The 24,174-nt window shown below is 33.4% G+C and overlaps 1 protein-coding gene across 11 annotated transcripts in view; it reads right to left on the bottom strand.

Annotated features, from left to right (window-relative positions):
- Window positions 1–2,185: 2,185 nt before the first annotated feature.
- The window catches only part of Eip93F (Ecdysone-induced protein 93F), a 356,990-nt gene continuing 335,001 nt past the window's right edge, over window positions 2,186–24,174 (bottom strand). For 8 of the 11 annotated variants that reach the window (XM_074114090.1, XM_074114096.1, XM_074114097.1 and 5 more), the window contains 3 exons: window positions 14,697–14,803; window positions 14,350–14,573; window positions 2,186–14,043 (listed from right to left, as the gene is read on the bottom strand). In XM_074114090.1, the coding sequence (XP_073970191.1) occupies window positions 12,258–14,043; window positions 14,350–14,573; window positions 14,697–14,803 (2,117 nt within the window). In that variant the 3' untranslated portion in view covers window positions 2,186–12,257. The remainder of the gene's footprint in view (window positions 14,044–14,349; window positions 14,574–14,696; window positions 14,804–24,174) is intronic. The other 3 variants (XM_074114098.1, XM_074114091.1, XM_074114099.1) reach the window with 3 other exon arrangements.

The raw sequence follows: 24,174 nt of genomic DNA on the forward strand, positions 1-24,174 counted from the left end.
TCTTCCACCCCCTGTGCTCCTTAGAGACTACCCCCTGTGCTCCTTAAAGTCTTCCACCCCCTGTGCTCCTTAGAGACTACCCCCTGTGCTCCTTAAAGTCTTCCACCCCCTGTGCTCCTTAGAGACTACCCCCTGTGCTCCTTAAAGTCTTCCACCCCCTGTGCTCCTTAGAGACTACCCCCTGTGCTCCTTAAAGTCTTCCACCCCCTGTGCTCCTTAGAGACTACCCCCTGTGCTCCTTAAAGTCTTCCACCCCCTGTGCTCCTTAGAGACTACCCCCTGTGCTCCTTAAAGTCTTCCACCCCCATAAAAAATAAAAATTACTTTCTCAGGAATTAAAAAAAAAAAAATAATAAAAATGCAAAAAATTAAAGAAAAAAATCATAAATGTCTTTAATTTATAAAAACACTTTATATTATTTATAATTATGATAATTATTAATATTAAATTTTATTTTCAATTGAATAAAGCCTTTAAGAACACTGGACATGATCAGTCGTGCTTAGGTTATTATTAATTTCATTTTTTTGTTTTTTGTTTAAATATAATTTTTCTTTTGTTTTTTATACAATTATTTTCCTTTTTTCCTTTCAAAATAGAAAAATATGGTTATCAGTTTAAAATATGGCCAGGCTCAACACATAAAGGCAACAACTTACATATTTTTCATTTTTTGTTTGTTTTTGTTTAGACTTTTAAAAAAAGAATCCATTTTTTGGTTTTTTAATCAAAGTATAACTGTTATAAACTAAATGACAGAAAAATGTCTACATCCGGTACAAGTAAAGTTTCAGGCTTCAAACTTTCACAGTTTATTTACTTTTAAATAGTACGTGATTTCAACTGCAGAGGGGAAATGAGGCTATAGATAGAGAAGAAGTTCTTACGGTCCAAAAGTCTCATTGATGAACTAGCGAAGTTTTTTGTGAAGACTATAGTCAATTCTATAGTGCCAAAAATTTGCCATTAGCTAGAGCTTCCGGCTGTTATTCGGTCTTTAAAGCGGAAGGATAGAAATTTCCAGTGGGTTAGAAACCATTCTTTTGTGATTCTGGTTGAAGAAAGAATCAAGCACAGCCGTGTCTGGAAGTGAACATCCTTGAGGAAGTAATTAGCGCAAAAAAAACAAAAACCTCCCTTTAGCTACCCCTCTGGATTGTTGAAACTATTTTCAGATTAAAGAATGTCCTCCGCCAACTGTTTACGTCGTCCAGCCTCGTCCCATTTTGTCTTCACTCTTAACGGCAAGATTGAGAGCTTACTAATTGACACGACACTCGGCAGCCGGGTTTCCAGTGGGGCCCGAAAAAAAAGGACACCAGAGGATCAGCAATGAGACAACATTGTTTTTAGAGGTGGCGAGTTTCCCAATTTGTAGTCATAGCAGAATCGCATCTAATTGGGGGTACCGATAGGAATTACGCTAAGATTATCTTTGACCTTTATCTAAGGCCGATTCAACGCTCATCGATTCATCGACGAGTTCTTAAGATCACTGGAAATGGTGCCACCTTCCAAGAAGACAATACTGATGTAAATCTTTTTCCAAATTTGAAACCCATCAGTAACATGAATACGATTATTTTGGTCCAGTGCCCCCTAAACTTGTCAAAGATTTCGAGAAACTTCGTACCATATGCGAAGCGAATTTTGTTTTGCTATTTCTCCCTCCCTCAATTCAATCATTAATGTACATAAACTTGAAAGTTTCAAAACTGCAATTTTACAGGTGCAGCAATTTTTTTGGCATGCAGTTTATTTCATATCCTAATTAAAAGAAAATTCTTTATTAATTTTTGTCAAAATTAAAACAAAACATTGCAATTAAATTATATATGTATATATAATTATAATGTATATATATTTATATCACACTTGCAAAGGATATGTATTTTACTGCATTTATTTTTTATTCTTTCTCAAATAACAGTTTTAATTTTTTTTTTTTAATTTTAAATATTAATTTGACGATTTTTTTTTCGGAAAATGGCAAAAATTAAAAACATAGACACATTTAATAAAAAATTTGGTCATATTATGTATTTATTTTATATATTTATTATATATAAATGCAACTATCAACTATATATCTTTTATTATTATTATTTTTTTAAATATATATATACTTCTTACATACATGGCCAGGCCATATTATATATTAATTAAATTTTTTGTATTTTCTTCTTGTTTTTTTAATTATTAATTCAAATATTAACCTTTTATGTTTTTTTTGAACACTGGAATCGAAAAAGATTCTGCTTACTCACTAAATATAGACACATAACAATATGTATACACAGTTCTTTATTCCTTTTTTTGCTTGACTACGTTATTTATTCTTACTAGAGACAAAAATAACAGTTATTTTCTTAAATTCTCAGCTGATTCTTATTTACAGTTCAATTTTTTTTCATTTTACAAAAAAAAAAAAAAGTAATGATAAATTATAGTAAATAATAATTATTTTTAGACAAGTTACTTGCGTGAAAGCCGTCATCCTTTATCAAAACATGATGTTTCCCATTTCGTAAAATTATAGATTTGATTTTTACATTTTCATAACATATATTTCCACTTTTGATTTTCTTTATTTGTCTCAATCTTTCGGGTACTTCTTTTAAAAAGAGTGTGTTTTTAGGTTTCGAGTTTCTGCCCCCACTTTAAATAATTAAATAAGGGGAAATTATGAAATAAAAATTATTTTAAATCTTGTCATTGGCGGAACATCCAGTTTTGGCTTCCTTTTCCGCCCCACAGTTTCCTATCCTCCTTTGTTACTAGCTGGAGTAATAACAAATAACGACCAAGTTAACCAAGCTAGGAAATCCAGGTATTTTCTTTTAGAGGTTCTGTGCAGGTCCGAGGTACTGTTAAAACCCTAATTCCCATGGGTATCTCTCTTTTGATTAGGAAAGGCTAACGCTGGCTAGATGGGCAACACTGATTGTAATGGTTGGAATTAGTTTTGAATCTGTAATAGTACAGTTTCATTTCCGTTCTTCTGAGGTATCTTAATTCTTATCTATTAATAGATAAAGGAAATAGTTCAGGGATTTTTTTTTTGGTGGGGGGGAAATTTGAAGAAAAACAGCATCATTCTTCTCTCTTCTGCACTTCTAAAGGAAGAAAGTTTGGGTCCCTTTGAAGATCTTGGCTCGCCCTATTTGATTCCCTTTCTAACACTCAACTGACGTGTTAAGAAAGAAAACTAAAGGAAGTAATTTATTTCTTTTTCCAATTCCAAATTTGAAATTTCTTATTTAATACTAAAGATTCCTCTAACTGCTAAATGGCCAGCAGGTCCTGCCAAGGAGTATCCTTTCCCGGATCGACTCTATTTCCTATTTAACTTCTTTATTTAATCCATATTTCGACGCTGGAGTTACGCCGTCATCCTATTATTCACCCCAAACTTCTACCTTATCCGTCCTTCCAGTAAAATCTTGCTAGCAATCTTATCTCCAATGTTAAAAATCTAACTCTGTTACTATTTTTATTGAGTCCTGTACATTTTATTAGTCTTGAAAAATACCAGCAAAGCTGGTTTGTTGTCTACAATTTCTAGATCTATCTATTCTTCACTTGCTAATACCAGTTCACCGCTAATAACCACAATGAAAACCTTCCTGTTACCTTTATTACTATATATATGCGTTTTACTTAGAATTGTAGGCCCAAACACTGGCCTATGAAATGAGTTTTTAGGGAGCAGTAAATGTGGCTTTTTTTTTCACGGCGAAAAATCGAATATGAAATTCGATAAAAAAAAACGATTGTGTTTCTTTAGCTTCCGCAAATGACTGCTTAAAACAATCTTCTGAATTGCATTTTTTAGAAAAGATAAATAAAAACAATAAATAAATAAATAAAATGCAAATTTGAAAATGTAAATTTATATTTTAAATTCATATTCAATACATCAATTTTTCTTTTTTTAATAAACAAATATTATATTTAAATTTACATTAAAAAAATGGGGGGGGGGGTAAACTAAAACAAAATTAAACTAAATTTATTCAAATTAAACAAAAAAACAAAATTCTTTTCAATGAAAAATGCAATACAGTCTCATTATTCTCAAATTTTTTATTATTTAAAAACAAAAATTAATTGACCACTGTGGGCTGGGGTGAAGCGGAGGGCAGAAATCTAATTAACAAAAAAGTTTTCGAAATACTATTCTTAATTAAACAATACAGTAATTAAAAAAAAATGTGTTTTTAAACTTTAACTTATAATTGTAAATAAAAAATAATTACAAGAGCTTTACAGATTATTAATTAAGCTTTGCTTTTTGTATTATTTATTTTGAGCTTTTTTTTTTCAACTTAACTAAATAAAAACAAAAATAATATTCGTTCTTTTTTTTAAAATAATAATAATAATAATAATTAACCATTTTTATAATTTTTTACTTTTTCTTAAAAACTTTTTTAAATTTTAATTTCTAAAAAAGAAAAAAACTAATTACAATATTTCATTAAAAAAACTAATTACTAATTTTTTAACTTTAATTAAAATTTTATGAAATATCTTGTCTTTAATTTTTTAACTTTTATTTTTTCTTCTTTAATACAAAAATATTTTTTATTTTAAAAAAGTCATAAAATAATTTTCCAATCATCGAGAGAAATAATTTGGAAAAAAAACTTTCAGGTATTTTGGGATTTCTTGAACACAAAATATACTTTGATTATTTAAAGATCTAATTTATAAAAATATAATACAAAATATTCTCTTTTTTTTTGTTTTTTACTTTTATTAATTTTTTAAAAAATTGTTTTTTTGTTTTTTGTTTAATTTACGTAATTAAATTACCTTTTTTTGTTTAAAGGAAGGTTCTTTTTTAAATAATTAATAAAATATATATATTAGAGAATTTTTTGTTATTGGTTTTTTTATTTATTTGAGTTTAAAGTGAAGAATTAAAAATATTTTTTAACTTCAGAGTTTTGGCCGAATTATTTTTAAATCTGATTAGTTTTTCTTCTTTGGCTGGCCATCGTTGATTTTTTAACCAAAAAAATGTTCATTCAAATTTCATCCTACAACGTTGGGGGGCCCAATTAACTATAGACATTTTGCAACCTAACAGAAGTCCAAACTTTATCATAGAATGTTGATGTTCGAGATTGAGTAAAAAGTGTTAACTTCCTGTGCAACTATTGTGCATTAAAAAAAAAAAAAAGAAGTCCTTTGAGCTCAACCATTTTTGCATTTCAATCGATTCTTTCAAGTAAAAATCGATCACGATCTAGTGAAAAAAAAAAAAAAGCAAACAAAAATTATGTTAAATCCGTGCATTCTGATTCAGATTCTCTTGACACTATAATTGGCTATCTCTCTGCAAAATTAGATGTTTCATTTTCGTGCATGTAGAGAGCAATAGTTCCTGAATTATTTACTTAAAGATCGGAAAAAATTAACATTTGCTTCTCCCTTTGTTTGAAACCAAAAACAGAAACCCTTTGCACAAAATTAGAGAGCACATTTAGTTCGTAATAGTGCACATACACGTATTAGTCAAAGAACTTCGTAAGACAATCCTAGCTCAATAAATATCGTAGTATTTTATTCTGTAGTCCTTAATCTGCAGGAATGGGTACAGCAGAAGCTTTGCCAGGGCATTCAATTATATGGTAACCCTCTTTTGTTTAAATATCGAGTTTATTTAATATATTTTTTGGGTTGGAAAACAGTTAATTTATCAATTTCCTTTAGCCTAGATGTTTTCTTATTGCTAACTAATTAAATGGCACTGAAATTCTTTGATTTTCTTTTTAAAATCTACTAAAATATAACTAATAACCTAAGTTATTGTTTTTCTAACTAAATTTAGTTTTTAATCGATTAAAGTGAAAGAAATTGGGTTTCGCGTAATCTCTGCTGGACCAGGACTTAGTATAGGGCTTTTTTGCAGATGTTGGAGACGTAATAAAAAATTTTCAATCCGTTGGACTTGAATTCCACCTGTATAATGTAGTCTGTATAACAGCCTGTATAATTTACGGTTACTGGATCAACTGTTTATAGCCCAGAGAAACATCTTCGCATCTTTTTAAGAAAGGTTTACTGCGAAAAAAGGGCTGGACGATTCAAACAGGGGCGAGAAATATGGCATCCAATCTTTCAAAAATAAGTTGTCCATTGGAATAAAGGGTTTAATACGAGCATTTTGATGGGAGTGTTTTTTTTTTAATTAATATAAATTTTTAAACGTTTTGAATCAAGGCAACAATCAATTTGGAAATGACATTTAAAAATCATCATGCGCTGCTTATTCCTCTTTTACCTAATTTTGGAACTAATGTCCCCAAAAACTAACGAACGAAGCTTGAACATGAGTTTTCAAACGCTAGCCTTCGGTTATCTTCGGAATATTTCGGAAAGTCAAGAAGCGTTTCGAGTTTACCTAATATTTTAAGGATGAAATAAAGTTATTATCTATTGAGAAAGATTTTTTTACTTCAATACTGGGCATGCGCATCAATGTTTTCTCGTTGTTGTTGTTTTTTTTTTTTTTAATGAAAATTATTCTTGTTGATCTACTAGCTGTTATTAGTTGATCTTGTTGATTATTTATGTGCGAGTGGGTCAGATATCATGAATTGAATTAAAACGATTTTTTATGATTCAATTAAGTGAGGGCAAGAGAAATCAATACCAAAATTCAATTTCTTTTTTTTATGGGGCTTGATGGGAAAATTACTCTTCATTTCGAAAACAAGTTTTCCAGCAAGGATATACTGTTAGGAGTTCGGATTGTATAATAACTCGGGAATCATCTGGCCGACTGTAAATCCTCGAATTCATTCAAGTTATCTTTTAAAACATTCCTCCATGGTCTTGAAAAACTAGTAAATATTTTTGACATCGGTTGATTGGCAGACGTGACTGTTAGACTCTCAACTTGTACAATGTTTAATCAAACTGTTCGTATCCAATGGAAGCTCTTTATTGCTGGTAATCCTCATGCATTAGTGACATTATTTGGTAACTAAGTTGTTCTGGGAAAGTAACATCCAGACTTAAGACAGCTCTTCACTAGACTTTTTGCCTTGCAAAATCAACTTAGGATATCACTTATCGAAGGAGTAGTCCCATTTCTTTCCTCCAGTAATGTGAATTAAAATCAATAATCTATTAAAAAGTAATTTTCGTAAATTTTGAATGAACTTTTTTTTTAAAAAAAATTTATCTACCGGATGTCCAGCCATCTTGAATGGGATCAGCAAGACTGTTTACTGAAAGTGTACCAAGGTAAACAGATATCTAGATCAAATTAAACAAAATGGAAAAACTGTAAACCTTTCTATTTTAATTTTTTCATTTAATTTTTTTTAACGAGGAAAAAAATCAATAAATATATTCCAGATATCGTATGACCTATTTTTTATTATTGCGTTTTGTAAAAATGTTTTATTACAATTCTATTATTTTATATCATTGTATAATTACGTCCCTAGAAAACCCAATTTTTTTAATTTTATTTTTTAATTAAAAAACTGTTTAATTAAAAAAACATAATTACAAAAAAAAACAAAAATTGAAGTACAAAAAATTAAAATAACTAAATTTAACAGCAGTAGTTTATTTTTTAAAATTCTTTTGTTTTTTAACTGATAATAAACAGAAACTAACTTATACAGTATTATACATATATATATAATGTTTATGTTTAAATATAACACAGGGCTTAATATTTTTATTATTATTATTAATAATTAATTAAATTGTATTAACAGAAAAATGAAATTAAAAATTTAAAAAAAAAATCACAAAGCCTATATCACAAAGGCTTTCCTAAATAATTAAACAAAAAAATTAAATTCACAAAATTGCACACACTCTTCCCAAGAGTCCCTTTCGTTTGATTTCTTCTCTTTCTTTTTTTTAATTTATTTTTGTAATCTTGTCTTTAATTTAAACAAAAAATTTAATTAAACAAATTTGTATTAAAAACAAAAAAATTAATTACGATGGCAAAATATTTTTTTAATTTTCACTCACGCACAATTCACTGGACATAATTGAATCTTTCTTTGATTTTGTTTTGGAATGATACTTTTTTTTTGGAGACAACAAAATTTTAAAAAAAATTAAAACATACCTTTAAGGAATGTGTGGATTTTTAAAATCGAGGTAAAGTGAAAATTATAATAGGAAAGGAATCAGTTTTATTGAATTAGTAAATAATTCGAGTATTTATTTTACGTCCGAAGAGAAAAGAAATATGAAAACGGAATTAATTCTTGCGTTCAGGTGCAAAAACGGAGAGTATTCTCTGAGTCTGTATTCAACAAGGATTCTTAATTTTCTGTATATTGTCTCAAAGAGGGGGTTAGAGAGAAAAAAAAAGCGATGAGGTAATTTGGAAAGTGGGAAACAGAAGGCGGAAGTAGTTCAAAACATCAATCTGTAGCGTTGGGTATGCTGCTTTGTGAAAGCCGGCTTTGAGCTATTAGAGAGTGACATCTCAGCTTCAAATCTGAACTGGCCTCGTAGATATTTCGCTTTCTTTCCGGTAAATAATTTTGCTTTACTCATGATTAATAATTTTGTAGTAATTTAAAGATCACTACTTGACTTAAAGCTGCAAGCTTGTCTGTCTTCAGCCTTCAGCACTTTTCTTTTGCTTTCAGAAGACTGTGGTAAAAAGTGCATCGACTGCGCCGTAATTTTGTGTGGAAAGATTTGCTAAATGTTTTTTACTAATTTTCCGGACAGTTAATTGGTTTCGTTGTATTAGTAAATATTTTGTTTTTTTTTTTTTTACTGGATGGCCACAGTTTAAGAGGTCAGCGAAGAAAGCTAAATTCCTCAAATGATTGAATTATTTGTATATGCAGTTGAAAGAGAAGGAAAAATTGCTTTCCAATAGAATTTCTGTTCTTCTTCATTCGCTTTAAGTTCAGTGGAAAAAGCTGAAGATCACCCTATCCTGCTCCCTCAAAAAAAAAAAAAAAAAAAAGCTTGAGGCTTCAAATTCGAACTTAATTTTCACTGGACATTACACGAAAAGTGGAAGATGTTAGATCTCTAAACTTCTCAAACTTGCGGGACGTCATCGCTATGCAGTCGTTGCATGAGTTGTGTGGCCGCAAATAGGTCAGGTCGTGGATAGTCTAATGGTAAAGCATGGAATGATGGTGATGCCCAAAATGGGAATGGTGCGGCGCCCGGATGGTAGGCCAACGCTGGATCGAATAATGGTGGCATTTTCAGTCCATTGGCCTTACTTTAGTTTATCCCGTTTTAAAAAAAAGAAAAGAAATGCGTATGTCCTTTCGATAAAACGAGTCATCCTCGGTCCTCCCTTAACTAGACGAAAAGATTTGAAGATGTCCATTTGGGGAATTGTGCCCCCTCTACTTTTTTTTTTTCTTAGAATCAGAACTTTTTTTTAAAAAAAAAACGGATGTGTACAGACAGAACTACTTCAGAGATTTTTTTTTTTTTATTTCCGTTTTTGCACCCGAATGTAATTTCTAAAAAGAAAATCTGTAAAAAATGAATTTTCAATTTTCTCACAATTTTTCCCAAACACGCTTAATCAAAGAAAATAATCGATATTTCTTATCTCTTATATATATATTTTTTTTTTTTATAAATTTAAATATTATATTTAATAGTTTGAACACAGTTTTTTCTTTTCTTTACTTAATTTCTTAAAATACACGAATATGTTTTAACAATTTTATTTTTTTAAATATATTTTTTTTTTAAAATTCTTTGTTTACAATATCTTAAAAAAGAGGGGGCGGACGAAGGTATAAAGAGAGGGGATGGATACACATTAAAAATGTATTAATTCTTGTTTTTTATTAATTTTTTTTTGATTTTATTATAACAATATTCCATATTTAAATATTAAAATAGAGTCCCAGAAAACATCAAACAATTAATTATATGTAATTTAATTAATCCATATATTTAATATATGTATATATATATTTTTTTTTTTTGAAAATTTTTTTTATATAAATAATGAGACCAAATAATTTTAATTTTTTAAATTTTCTTCTTTTTTTTTCTTGGAGAAAAGCCTAAGTATTTCTATTATAGCAAAATATCACGAATTTGACTTTAATTTAAAATAAAATAAAATCTTTTTTTCTATTCCCAAAAATGGATTATAACTTATTGGATCAGCTATCAAAGAAGATTCTATTGATAGATCACTGTGAAAGTGTGAAATTGGTAGATGATTGACACGGGAAGAAACTGTTCTGATTGGAAATGATTTGAAAGAAATTGGCCGGTGAATGAATTCTATGAATGAAGTTTATTTTTTTTTATATAAAAAGATCTGAATTTGATTTTTGCTATGTATTTTGGTTTATGCCGGAACATAATTTCAGTTTCTGTTTTATTTTTCTTCCATTTTTATTGAAAGTAAGTTCGATTTATGCCAAATTTAGCCTTTTTCTGCAAGTTATTTAAATTTTTTGATAGGGTTAAATTTTACTACAATTAAGATAGGAATTATTGTTGATATTTGGACGGTTTTAAATGGTTTAAGAAATCACCCTTTTATTGGGGATTCCAAATTTATCATTTTTGCAATATTCTGGTTATTAGCTTCCAAAGCTATGGTAACCAATAATCTTTTCTTTTTTCAACTTTTGGGGGTTGGAGAGAAAGGGTGCTTTGATCAATCACTCGATTTACAAAAATATCAAGTTGTTAATAATGAATTTAACCAAAAAAAAATAAAAATAGAGTTGGGTTACGAAGAAGAGTTTGGGTCCCAAAGAGTTCATGTAGGAGAATGAGTAAGAGACTTTTTTTGATGATGTTCAAAAAAAAGTGGAAGCCTGGGGCTTCAAACACAATAAACTATCGAAATTCAATTTGAGTAATTATAACTAAAGGCTAGCCTAGATCTTCCTCATGGCTGGAACTGAACAGCACCTGAGGGTACTGGAGACTACTCAGATTCTCCTCCTACAGCGAAACTGTAGTTAGAAAAGATTTAGATTCCTGGGATATCAGACACCAGCTGTTAGTGGAGAATAAAAAAAATTATTGGCTCTAAGAAAAAGTTGGTCCAGAAGACCAACAGAAAGCTGGATGAAATTTTAAATGTTTTTATTGATTCTCTCCCCTCCCTCCCCAAAAATGAAGTTTTCTTTTGAATCTAAAACGTTGACTCAAAAGAAAAACTTGCCGTAGAAAAATGTTGAATTGTTTTATGTCTCTTCTTGTTGACTCAATTAAATGGAAGGCCTATTTGAGGATTTTGGGCGCATGAATGCTGTAATGTGTTATGAATCCAATTAAGGCACTTGTCAAAAGCTAAAAATCATCTTGTAGGATAACCCTAGGCATAAGTTTGAAGTTTTGGGCCTAATGTACAATAAGCTATTGGAATCGACTGTACGGTGTAGTTTGTTGTATTAAGTTGTGAAAGGGAATCGAAGAGATTGTGAATGTTTGGTCGATGCCTTTCGATATGGAAGTTGGCAATCATAATTAAAGTGAGTTAATCCTAGCCACGTCCAGCTAAAGAACGTTTTTTTAGGCACATAATTCACGAGATGTATTCTAATCAGAAGATTCAGAAATTTTATCCCTTTCACTGCAAAGATTCTAAAAGCGAATTTTAACAAGTGTCTCTCTCAATTAACCAAAGAACTATTTTTTTGCTTTAGTCTACTTTTGTCCAATTCCACTTTTTCTGTAAAGTTTGCCCGGAACTATTTTTTTGTGCAGACCTGTTTTGTTTTGTCTTGGTTCTTTCTGATGGCCATTTATATTCATCTTAATTGCAGTCATGACTTTTTGATTGGTTGGGTTGTCAATCTCCAATATCATCTTTTCACAGTCTACATTCTTAAATTTTATTTTAATTTTTACACAAATAAAAGAGGAGGGAAAAAATGCTTTGCATCAAATTAAAGAAAATAACGTACCTCCGACCGAACTGACTCTACAAACTTTGACTCGCTTTTCAAGCAATTTTTTTTCTGAGAACTTAACTGTTCTCTTGTTAAGTATTTACACGAATTAGTTTTTTTATTTTACTCATTATTACTATTTTTTTTTTTTTTAATTTTTTAGTAATTACATTACTAATTTCCACGATTTGTACAAAATTTACGACTAGAACTTTCAAAGCTTCGAAGCTAAAAAAAAAAAAAAAAAAAAAAAAAAATTTTGTTCTCTTTTACTTAATCTTTGCACAAAATAGTAGAAGCACTAGTGGGAAAAAGGTTCATTGTACGAGAGAGGAAAAGGTCGGAGGTCGTGTGGCTCAGCAACAGTCAGACGTATGACAGGAGGCACTTGATGGTCTGTCAGGACTGGCAACACTAGACTGATCTTGTGTGTCACGGCTGTCGGAAGTTGCTGTTGCTATTGATGTTGTTGTTGTTGTTGTTGTTGTTGCGGTGGTGGTCAAGGAAGTTGCTATTGAAGTGGTCGTATTTGATGTGGGCGTTAGACTTGGACTCACCGATCCACCTGGTGATGTACTATCTTTTTTTGGTTCAGTCTCCGACAGCGCACCCCCGCGGCACAATTGTTCCAACAATGCTTTACTGGCCTCTTTACTAACTGGCAGGCCAGTTTCCAAACTAGATCTAATTATTCCATCTAAAAAACTGCCATTCTCACCGGAGCCATCGTATAAACTTTCGGCTATTTCCCGTGTTGTCTTGTTCAATGGTTGTTGCGGGACGTCATCGCTATGCAGTCGTTGCATGAGTTGTGTGGCCGCAAATAGGTCAGGTCGTGGATAGTCTAATGGTAAAGCATGGAATGATGGTGTTGCCCAAAATGGGAATGGTGCGGCGCCCGGATGGTAGGCCAACGCTGGATCGAATAATGGTGGCATTTTCAGTCCATTGGCCGCTGGTAATGGCGAAGGTGGTGTAAACCTTTGCGGCCGCGTGCTTGCAGCCACTCGCTTTTCTATTTCCTCTTTCCTCTTCACGGTCTCTTCCGGTATGGCTGGTGTGGTTGTCTGTGGTTGTGGTTTCGGTTCTCGTTTTCTCGGCCTCATCAGATGTCTTTCCTTAACTTTGTACTCTAAGGTTGAGTGAGGTACTCCGTAATAACTACCAGCTCTGTGGACGCTCATTTCTCCTCGTTGAACAGCTCGGACCGCCTCAACTAGACTATCTCTGTCATAGTTGCGATATTTGCCTCGCTTTGGACGAGTACCTTTACCTCCACTGTTATTTGCTTGAGAATTCGCTTGAGAATTTGATGGGCCCTTATTTCCAGGGGATAATTTTTTCTCTTCTAAGTGGTTATTGTTGTGATTTCTGATGACACCCTGATCACCTCTCCTGAAATCCAACGGCTGGGCTGGAAGCGCTGCCGCCAGAGGAGCTTGATCTTGAGCGTACTTCGTATTCATACTGTTAGTGATGACCTCTCTAAGACTGAGTGCTAGATTCTTGGCCGGTGGTGGTCCTGCAGGTGGGGAATTCGACTCACTTCTAGGGCCAGCTGGCGAACTAGTGTCACTACCGTTGTTCTTAGGTACCGGCCTAAAAGAAGGCACCTTCAGGATGACTCCACTCTGGTCTGAAGGTGACTGATGTTCCTTGTCGGATGTAGAACAGCCTGGCAGAGCAGATGCCGTAGCCTTGGCAAGTCTGTCCTCTTCGACGACGCTGCGCATGAAGTCTGGAAGCGGCCTGTGATGCGCCAACAGCTGTTGCAGATAAGGCCATGCTTCCATAGCCCTCCTTTTGTCAACGGTCAGCCTCATCACGTCAGCCATGGTCAGCGGACTCATCAGCACCTTCTCCGTCTCCCGCTCATCCTCGGACAGGTCCCTGTCATCATCATCATCATCATAATCCTTGGCACTCTCTAAACCAGGAAAGCCCCTCCTCTCCTGGGACAGTTTGTACACCTTGTTACGGAGAGTGGACCTAGGTATGCCATAAATGACGGCGGCCCTCCTGGTGCCCAGTTTGCCGCTCTGAATGTCCCTGAGGGCCGCCTGCAGCTCTTCCTCCGTATAACTGCGCCTGCCAGCTGCCACTGCACTCAACCGTGGCTTGGCCCTACAGTCAAATACAATACTACTACAACACTCACTACATCTGTTCTGCGACCCCATCGTCCATGCATGCAATAAAACAAAGCCGTTGTCCATCTCTTCGGCTCCAGTTCGCAAATTAATTTAAACAACAAAAGCCAGCCGGAAAGCTCCCGAATTATTATTGGAAATTATATTTAAAAAAAAAAAAAAAAAAAAAAATTACGAAGTAAATTCTAGAGCATGCACAACGACGTAGCCAAAGCTAATCATGCTTACCTACAGTAAACATAATTATAGTAATTAAATATTTATTTTAAACATGCTACTTGTAAAATTGAATGCTTACTTGAATATGTGTTTATTTGGGCTTGGTATTTTTACTGGAGGTTGTGGTATCTGATGCGGTTGTGGTGTTTGCTGAATGGGTTGAGTGCTGGGCTTAGCACTAAGATCTAAGGGTTGGTCCAGACAGTCCGGTGAATCTGGGGGTGGGACGTACCATGGCGATCCTGTCGACATGGGACCTCCCGCAGGGCTGCTGGAGCCGCTCCGTTCTCCTCCCTCACTCACCTGGATATCAGTCCAACACCCGGGCTAGTTTTAATTTCTTTTTTTTCTTTTTAAGCACTTAAAATTATAATAAAACTGTATAGGTAATAAATAGATATAGAGATAGAAATGCAGATTACCGACCGTATGCCAGGGAGTGAGTCCGCTCCTATACTCGTGTCCTACCATCAAGTCCTGATAGCTCGCCCATGACCTTCGGCCCATCAATTCCTCCGCCACCCTCTCCAGTCCTAAACATAATATAGAACAATTTCTTTATAAATTTATATTTAATTCAATCCGATTCTTTTATTATTATTATTATTATTATTATTATATTAATTTATTCTTAACCCTTTGCCAATTCTATCGCTCTGTTTTTATTTGCGAAGTATTTATTTTAGGGTTTTCCGTGATTCTGTGATGTTTAGGAAAATAAAACCGTAAGTTCTAAGAAAAAAAGTATAAACTCACTAAATTCGAACTCAATGGACACAAAGGGTGTAGTTTTGGGAAACTGAATGGGTACAATATAACTGCCCTCATGAAGAGTAGTGACAATATCGTGCGCAATACTTCTTCCAGCACTTTACTGTTGAAACTGCTGAAGTTAAAACATAATATATAACATATATATTAAACTTAGAGCTTCAGAATTTTTTTAAAATTTTACTTTATTTATCCTTTTATTGAGATTTCCACCTGCACCTACAGGGTACAATAAGTAAATGCGATAAGTGTATAAATAAATAACGTGGCAGACGTGAATGACGGTCGTCCAGTGATGGCCGCCATTAGTCACCCAGTTGGTCACGGGGCCAACGGCGCCTCAGCCGTCTTCGAGGATTGGAGGGTAGTGTAGTTGAATACAAGTTGGCAGCTAAAGGGTTGGGATGAAGTGAGAGTTTTTGATGAAAATTTTTATATCGAATTTTGGCAAGTTCGGAGATGAGTGGAATTTGGAGATCTGTATGGATTATGTGGTTACTAACATAGAATGGAGCGTCCACTATGCGACGGAGTATTTTGGATTGGAGTGTTTGCAGTCTATTGATGTTGGATTTTTTAGCTGTTCCGTAAAGTTCGAGTCCTGAAGTCCATATTGGTGGTGAGAAGAGCTGTATAGAGTCGTCGTTTGTTCTGTAGTGAGAGTTTTGAGCGTTTGTCGAGTAGTCTGGCTAGAAGTTTGTATCGTTTGTTTAGTTCGGTACGTTTAAGTCGCGTATGGGGGTTCCAGGTAAGTCTCTTGTCTAGGTACATTCCAAGGTACCGCACATGGTCGGCTGGTGGGATAGGTGTATGATGTAAGAAGCCAGGTGGTGGAGTTTGACGTTTGAATGTGAAGACTATGTACAATAGAACCTTGGTTAGAAAACTGGCTTATAAAAATTAACCCAAATAAGTCAAAAAAATTAGAAAATTAATTTGTTTGTGCAAAATTAGTTTGATTAATTCTTTAAATTCTAATTAAAACGTTCACAAACTGACATACACTGTCTTAAGATCGACATCAAAATTCTGTAATACCTCACCCAAGTATTTCGTGAATACCCCCACTCCAACCCGCCAGTCTTTAGAAGATTATTCCTTTATTTAGGTTACCAATGCGGAAAGAGCTATTTATTCTGAGAGCACTTCAAGGGAGCGTCTGACCAAAATACTTCCCATTGATGAGGAACCGGTTCTAATTCACTTATACAGACATCCCACGTCCTGTGTAACCATAAGATAATCCTGTATGATTTCGTCAGGTTTCAACTTATCGGTTTAAAAAGAAACTTCAAGATGTCAAGCCACTTTTTGACTGACAGATGAGTTATATCTATTTTTAGCTGAAAAAGATAAGATGATGGTTAAGAATCTAGTTTGAACCATTCTACTACTTATTGAAGTCAATTTTTTTCCTTTAAAGGAAATTATTCTGGCTAGCGGTGAAGACAAAATCCTCAGCTAGGAGATTCGGACACTAGATTTGGGACCAAAACCAGGCCAAATGGTGCGCGAGTTTTGTGGCATAAAACCCGCAATGTCTGGGAAACCACTGTAAAACCACCTGTTTTAACGCGCTTGTCAGCTAGCCTCCTCTGCGATTCTCATGGCAATGCCAGTAGTCGACATTAATCGGCTCCTATGAGTCGGATTTTACTAATACTTTGTTAAAATAATTAAAACTGTCCGGTAGGACAGTTGTATAAGGATTGATCGTCAAAAAGTGCACGAAAAAGCGTAACGTTAAAAAACACCCAACTTTGACAATTTTTTTCTCTTTTTCTATAAAAGATAAAATTCCCAAATTTTCTTTAAAATATAGGGCAAACCCTCCTTTATAACTGTAATTTTTTTGCAACCCCCCAGACCTAATAGATTTCGAGAAAAAAGTTGCCGAAAATGAGCAAAAACGGCATTTTCAGAAATTGTTGTTGTTGTTCTTCTTCTTCTTCTTCTTCTTCTTGTTGTTGTTACCTTTTTTTAAACCGCGTACCGCCTAAACGCGAGAACCGATTTTCATGAATGAGGTGACATTCGATTCGGAATTTTATGTAGATGTGCCTTTTGGGGGTCTCCACGCTGTACACCGAATTAGAGAGGAGTTAGCCCCCTTTATGTAAGGCCCCCTCCAAAATTATTATTACTAATTACTCTGTAAATCTTAGCCCGATTTTGATAAAATTTGGTAGGATGATAGAGTTAGGGCTCCCCTACGTAACATTAAAGCGGCGATCTGCTCTTACACTAGTTAAGGGGAAGTATAGCAATCGTTTCAAATTATCGACAAGTGAACTGATTTTCATGAATGAAGTGTCATTCGAATCGAAATTTTGTACAGATTTGCACTTTAAAAGTCTCATCGCTACGCCTCATATGGAGGGGAGTTTGCCCCACCCAAGTAAGGCCGTTTCTAAAACTATTATTACCAATATTTCTATAACGCTTGTCCGATTTTGATAAAATTTAGCACGAAGAAGTGATTAAAGCTCCTCTACATGGCTGTAAAGTGCCATCATGCTCTTACACCTACTAAGAGGAAGTACTGAAATCGTTAAAATTATCAATGGGTGAATATATTTACATTAATGAATTGTCGTTCGATTCAAAATCTTTGCCTCTTTGCCTTTTAGGGAGAAGTACTGTAATCGCCCGTTTATTTTTCTTACTCCTCTTAAAAGGAAGGTCTGAAATCGCAGTTTAAATTTGCTTTTTACGTACAAATACCTTCCTATTTTATATAAAAAGGCTTTCTCAAAAAAATTGTTATTGAGGATGGTTTGGGGACCACAACTATAATCATTCTTTAAAAAGATCTCTCCAGTGGTAGTTACGGTTCCTACTTAACACCTTATCAGGTTATAATGATAGAATTGCTTATTCCAAATTTAAAAAAAACAGTAAAGCAGATATGTAACTTAGCAAAATAGACAAAAATGAAAATCTATCCAAAAGGTACAAAAATCTCCTTAACAAAAACTTACAGTTTAAAAAGTTAAGTATAAGGGTTGATTAAACGCCAAAAGGTACACAAATCAGCAAGTACCCAACATTTCATTCAAGCTTAGTTGATATAATTTAAGTAATTTTGCTGCATTAACTTTTCCTTCACATTTTTTAGAATTTATTAGATGTCACAGACCCTTATGCTGGCCATTTTCATCTACAAAAAATTTGTTCAAGTAGCACTGTAGATTGACTGTAATATCTATTAATCTATAATAATCAAACTATTAATTACAGGTTAAAAAGAAAACGTTATAAAAAATAAAAAAAATTACGAGGCTACAAAATTTAAAAACTTTTTTAAAAAAATGCTTACACCAACATACATCAATGATTTCGATTTTTTTATTTTTAATAAAAATCGTCTGTTTAAGTTTATTCTTCGATTAAAGTAATTGTTACTTTATGTAGTAGTCAAACGTTTATAATAATAGGTAATAATTATCTGGCTTTATCGCAAATAATATAGTTTTCTTCAATCACACTCTCAATGTAGCTGTTCTTCTCACAATGTTATATATATGTTATGTAATATAAAATAAATAAGTATTGCATACCTTTAGGACAGCTAATTATTCCAGTATTTTACTGTAAGTAAAATTAAATTACAATTGAGAAATGAATAATTGTTGAATAATCTACTTGTTATTAACTGTGTGTTATTTGTGCTCACGAATATTTCGGTTAGACGAATTCAAGTCTGAAATATTGTTTTAAATCCTCCGTGATTCAAATTTAAACAGTAGCCGACTCTAACTTTGTCTTTTTCTACTTTAACATGCATGTATAAGATGTGACAACTTCAGAATAAAGGGCATATTAAAGATAAATCAGAAGAATAATAATTATTTGGAATAGAGTTAAAATAAAGTACCTATTTAAAAACGAAGATATAATATACATTTTATCATAAGTATAACCAAATAATATTATGAACGAACTGGCCGGCATAAGGGTCTGTGACATCTAATAAATTCTAAAAAATGTGAAGGAAAAGTTAATGCAGCAAAATTACTTAAATTATATCAACTAAGCTTGAATGAAATGTTGGGTACTTGCTGATTTGTGTACCTTTTGGCGTTTAATCAACCCTTATACTTAACTTTTTAAACTGTAAGTTTTTTTTAAGGAGTTTATAAAATTAATTGTTTAAGAAAAATCCAGAAGCTTCATTATGAACAAGTAGGGGGCAGGCATCAATTCCGGAAGTTTGGAAACCATTTTTTACTAAATTTCACTAAAACCGGATACTGATAATAATAATTAAACTAAGGGGAAGACAGAATATTGCCAACTTCAGTTCATAATTTGTCTGTATTAATGCCAAGCTTTCGATCTAGGAACTAGATCATCTTCAGGGCTTATTCATATTAACAATTGTTTAAAAAAATAAAATAGTCAATACGAAACAATGAGATAACCCAGAAAGGCAATCTTCGCTAGACAGAAAATGTTAGGACCGCTTTTCAAATGAATTGGCTCTTTCGAGCATGTACAAGCCAACAGAGAATATGTACAACTCGGAGTTATTATTATGAAGCAACCAGTGCAAGTACGCTTTATGCATTTCTCTGTTGCCAAAGGCGTTTTTCTTTTTTCTTTTTTTTTTACATCAAAATAAAATTCACTTACGCATGTATTTATTTTTATTTTTTTGTTTTCAAGCCCGACAACATTCATTTTTCTTTGCTTAGTACAATTTCTCCTTCATTTCATCATTGTTAGCTTCCTTTGTTTACAATGCAATAACGGCGTAATATGTTCAATGGGGTAGATATAAGAAAAATGTAACATGTGCATATAACCAACATTAGTATGTTTTTATGCATAGAATTATTACGTTAATATTTTTAAAGATAATTAAAAAAAAAAAGAAAAGAAAATATCATAAATCTCGAGATAAAAAGATGCACATAACTTTCTCTTGCTGTTAATCTCGAGATTTGAACTGATAACTTCTTTACACTCACAAAAATCCAAATTCTAAAACATATTTAATTATTTTTAACATTAAAAACATATCGCAACAGCGGTGAGGCTGTTTACTTCGCGGACTTCTGAACCATTGGAAATATGCTAGCTTTTAGGCTGCTCTTTATAGCATCATCTTCTTATCTTGGTGGTTAAAATCTGCAGACTGCATTTTTTTTTTTTTTAAATGCATTGTACACTAAAAACAAAAAAGTATAATTTAAAAAAAAGCATAGCCCATTCTAAATTTGCTACAAAGATATTCTATACCGGCAATATAAATATTTAAATGGCATTAATATGACAAATAAGCGCCACGGTAGCCGAGCGGTTAGAGGCGAGACCTGCAAAACTAATATGCATTGTGGTACTGGTTTTGATTCCCGGTCTTAGGCCTTGGATTTTATTTAATGGTTAATAAAAGAAATTTACAGTAAAGGATGTTTGCCAGTCGCCTCCGTCCACAACACCTAATTGGTAGTTGGACGTTAAGCCCCGCCTGAAAAAATAGGCGATTACTTTACTTTACTTTTACTATTAATATGACAAATTTTAATCTTTAATATGTGACCAAATTTTTGGGAATTTGAATTGGCTGATTAGCACTCATTAATGATCAGATTGTTCAGTTTTAAGAATTTTTTTTGAGAATTGTTTCGTTTAAGAAGTAAAAGAACAAGCACAAAGTTTATTCTGGCAGAACATTGTCCTTTCCTCGAGGAAACATTCCTTGCTAGCGGCCATTGCAATCCTTTTAGTAGCCAGTTTAAGCGGGGGGGTTAGACAGTTCTAAAGCGCGCCAAGAGATTAGCCTATTTATCAACATAAATCTTGGTCGGTACAAAGTGACGGGACTCATTAGAAAAAAAAACTACCTTCTTTTCCTTCGTCATAGCGTTATCAGCTAGCATATCCTAGCAGCATCTGAAAACTCTGCGATTATCTAGTCTATTTTTCAAAAGTAATTAATGCCACTTCGGATAATTGTTAAAGTAGATGGTAGAACCGTTCTTTGGATTAAAGTGGAACTGAGAAAGTTAAAGTTTGCCATTTTTAGGAGGAGTTTCTTTAGTAAAGATTAGATTCCTCTAAAGATTGGAATGCTTAGCGAAACCTGCACCTCTAATCCATGGGCCACAGATATTTTTTTTTCAAATTATGGTTAATGTAAGCTTAGATCGTTCACATAGCATTGGTTTTAATTCCTTTTTAGAGTGACGATTCCAAGTTAGCCATTTTTCCACCTAAAAACCCAAATTTGCGTGCATGCTCTGTCCGAAGCAGGAAGCTACGTATAATTGAATTTAACACCAGTGGGCAGGTGTATTCCAAAGTTAATCTTGTAAAGATCATGTACAGTTCATTGATTTAAGATAAAGCGGCCAGATTATTAAAGATTCAACATTTTTATAGCATTATTATATTTTATCAATGGGTAATAAAATAATTATTTGTTTTTATTTTTATATATTATTTACGAAATAACTATTAGGAATATTTACAGTTAAAAATTGCAACGAATGCAGACAATGAACTGTCAATTGTATCAATTAAAAAAAAAGAAGAAAATACAGTTATTTTCCTTGTATTTATTGCAATTTTTATTAATATTGATTACCTGTAATTATTTTTTAATTGGAATAATTTTTTGTCTTTTCTTTTGTAATAAGTTCTTGTGTAATTATAAAATTACAATATTAGACATTAAAAAAAAAGAATTTGTAATTAATTTGAGTCATGCTCTTAATAATGAATTGAATGAGGAACTTCTTCTATCTAGTTTACATTGAACATTATTGGAATCGAAATTCATGAATCTATTGATGACGGCAATAATTATAAACAGATGGCGCATAACTGATAACAACTTATAGAGCTCAGCTAATTTTTTCTTTTTTTAAACTTAAAAGGCTGCTGTATTTATTTATGAATGAAGGATTCAGAAAATCGGTAGATTAAATAGGTAGCAATAAATAACAAGAACTGTGTTGGGTGTCTTTTTTTTCAAGTCGGGTGTCACATCTTTCTAGTTATCTTTGGAGTTCAAAAGGAGGAGAGAAAAAAAGCGCATCTTTCAGTAGCTCTATTGATAAGGAATATTATCAAGCGTTTCTTAAACAGCAAAATATATTTTGATAAGAGCCTCTAAAGGAGGAGACTTTAGTCCAACTGGGTCTTAGAATAATTTCTCTTACATTTGTTGATGGAAAATAACTTGGAATTTTCACCCATTTGCGGTCACTATATTGGCAAAAATATCACAAATAATTCCCATTAATATTAAATTAACAGCTTACAATTATGGGAAGGGATTGGCTGAGTGGTTAACCTACTAGATTCAATGCGGAGTCCCCGGGTTCGGAATCCAGCTGCTGGCCCTTAGATTTTCTCTATCTAGGAGCTTCTTACAGTTCTCTGTCCGGAGGCAGCATTGCACTGAAGAAGCACCGAAGACCTTTGATGCTGACGCGCCTTAAATAAATAAAAGAATTTGAGAAGCCAGTTCTTCCTTCTTCTTTTTTCTATTAGTATCTACCCGGAGCCACGGTAGCCGAGCGGTTAGAGGCGAGACCTGTAAAGCTAATATGTATTTGTGGTACTAGGGTTCGATTCCCCGGTCTCTAGGCCTTGGATTTTATTTAGTGGTTAATATGAGAAATTATACAGTAAAGCATGTTTGCTGCTCGCCTCCGTCCAAGACACCTAATTCAGTAATTGGACGTTAAGTCCCGCCTGAAAAGATAGGCGATTACGTTACGTACTTACCTACTCACTGTGAGATTCCGAGTTAAATAATCTCTGTATGACGATGTTTTTTTGTGAAACCTAGCGTTCTTTGTGCGTCATTTACCAGAATAATGAGGTTTCTTTCTAAGTTTATAGTCTCCATAGCCCAGACTTTATACACAGTTCCGGGCATTAGCTTTTTTCTGAATAAGATTCAAGAATCATTCGAAGGTATGGCTTTCCAGAATTAGCCTTGCTTTCTCCTAAGCCGTTGCTTGACTGTCGTTCGCCCAGTGCTCTTGGTAGTACTAAGAATAGGATTTTGGACCAGCCAATGCTCCGTTCTTAAACAGCTGATCAGCGACTCCATTACCCCTGATACATCATGACTAGACTCTGTCAACGAGAAACGGAATATCATAAATCCTTTTCTTCAGCTGTTCTTCCAGTTTAGCCTGACTTGGATCGTTCGTCACGAACCAGAGTGTAGGATCTACAATGATTTCCGGGGTACCCTCTTTACTGAACGCTACAATACGGGGGGACAGCGCGTTTCCTATCCCTGTCGTCACAGAACTCTACTTCCACAATTGTACCCTATTTCCCTCAGCTTGTCAAAGTTCCAGTAATTTCTAAATTAGAATGGAATTTTGGAAAATTCGACTGTTAAGAAAATTACTTGTTTCTACAACAGCAACGCCCGGATGTGCCCATCCTGCTTAACTATATTTATAGGAGTAGCGCACGGTTACCGGCCGAATGGCGATATAAAACAAAACGGAAAGCACCGCAATAAATATACAGCGCAGTGATTGTGGCCCCATTAAATGCAGCCTAGTTGCACCTGGCACTTTCCAAACTTAACTGCAACTATATATCGATGTCTTGGAATTTTATTATTACTAACTCTTTGTTAGTTTTCTTTTAACCAAACCGACCAAATAGTTTTCTGCTTTTATTAGTAACAATTCTTGGTTTGTTTACATAACTAGATGGTAAATTGCAGTTAGTCTCATTTTATATCCATTGTAATTGTTAAACTTTTTATTTTATTTATTTATTTTTTTAATTTAATGCGCGTCAACATCTGAGGACATTGGCACCCGTAGCTTTTTTCAGTGCACTGCCAGCTTTCGGACAGTATTCTCTCGTTACATACCGGGCAATGAGCTGTAAGTCGCTCCTAGGAAGAGAAATTCTAAAAGCTAGCAGCTGGATTCGAACCCAGGTTCTCCGCTTGGGGAATCCAGGAAATTAAACCACTGAGCTTGATCCCTTCCCTAAATATTTAACCCCAAAAATTTTATTACTTATCTTTGATTTGATCTTTTGCAGAACGCATGTTTATTGAGATCTCTGACCGGTTTCGGATTTTCATCCACAATTAGAGATAGATTATTCAGTCTGGTGTAGAGATTTCGAACTTTACTTC

The sequence above is a fragment of the Rhodnius prolixus genome, unplaced genomic scaffold (genome assembly GCF_049639745.1).
Source record: "Rhodnius prolixus isolate KJV_2025 unplaced genomic scaffold, Rpr scaffold_7, whole genome shotgun sequence".
Taxonomy (NCBI): Eukaryota; Metazoa; Arthropoda; class Insecta; order Hemiptera; family Reduviidae; genus Rhodnius; species Rhodnius prolixus.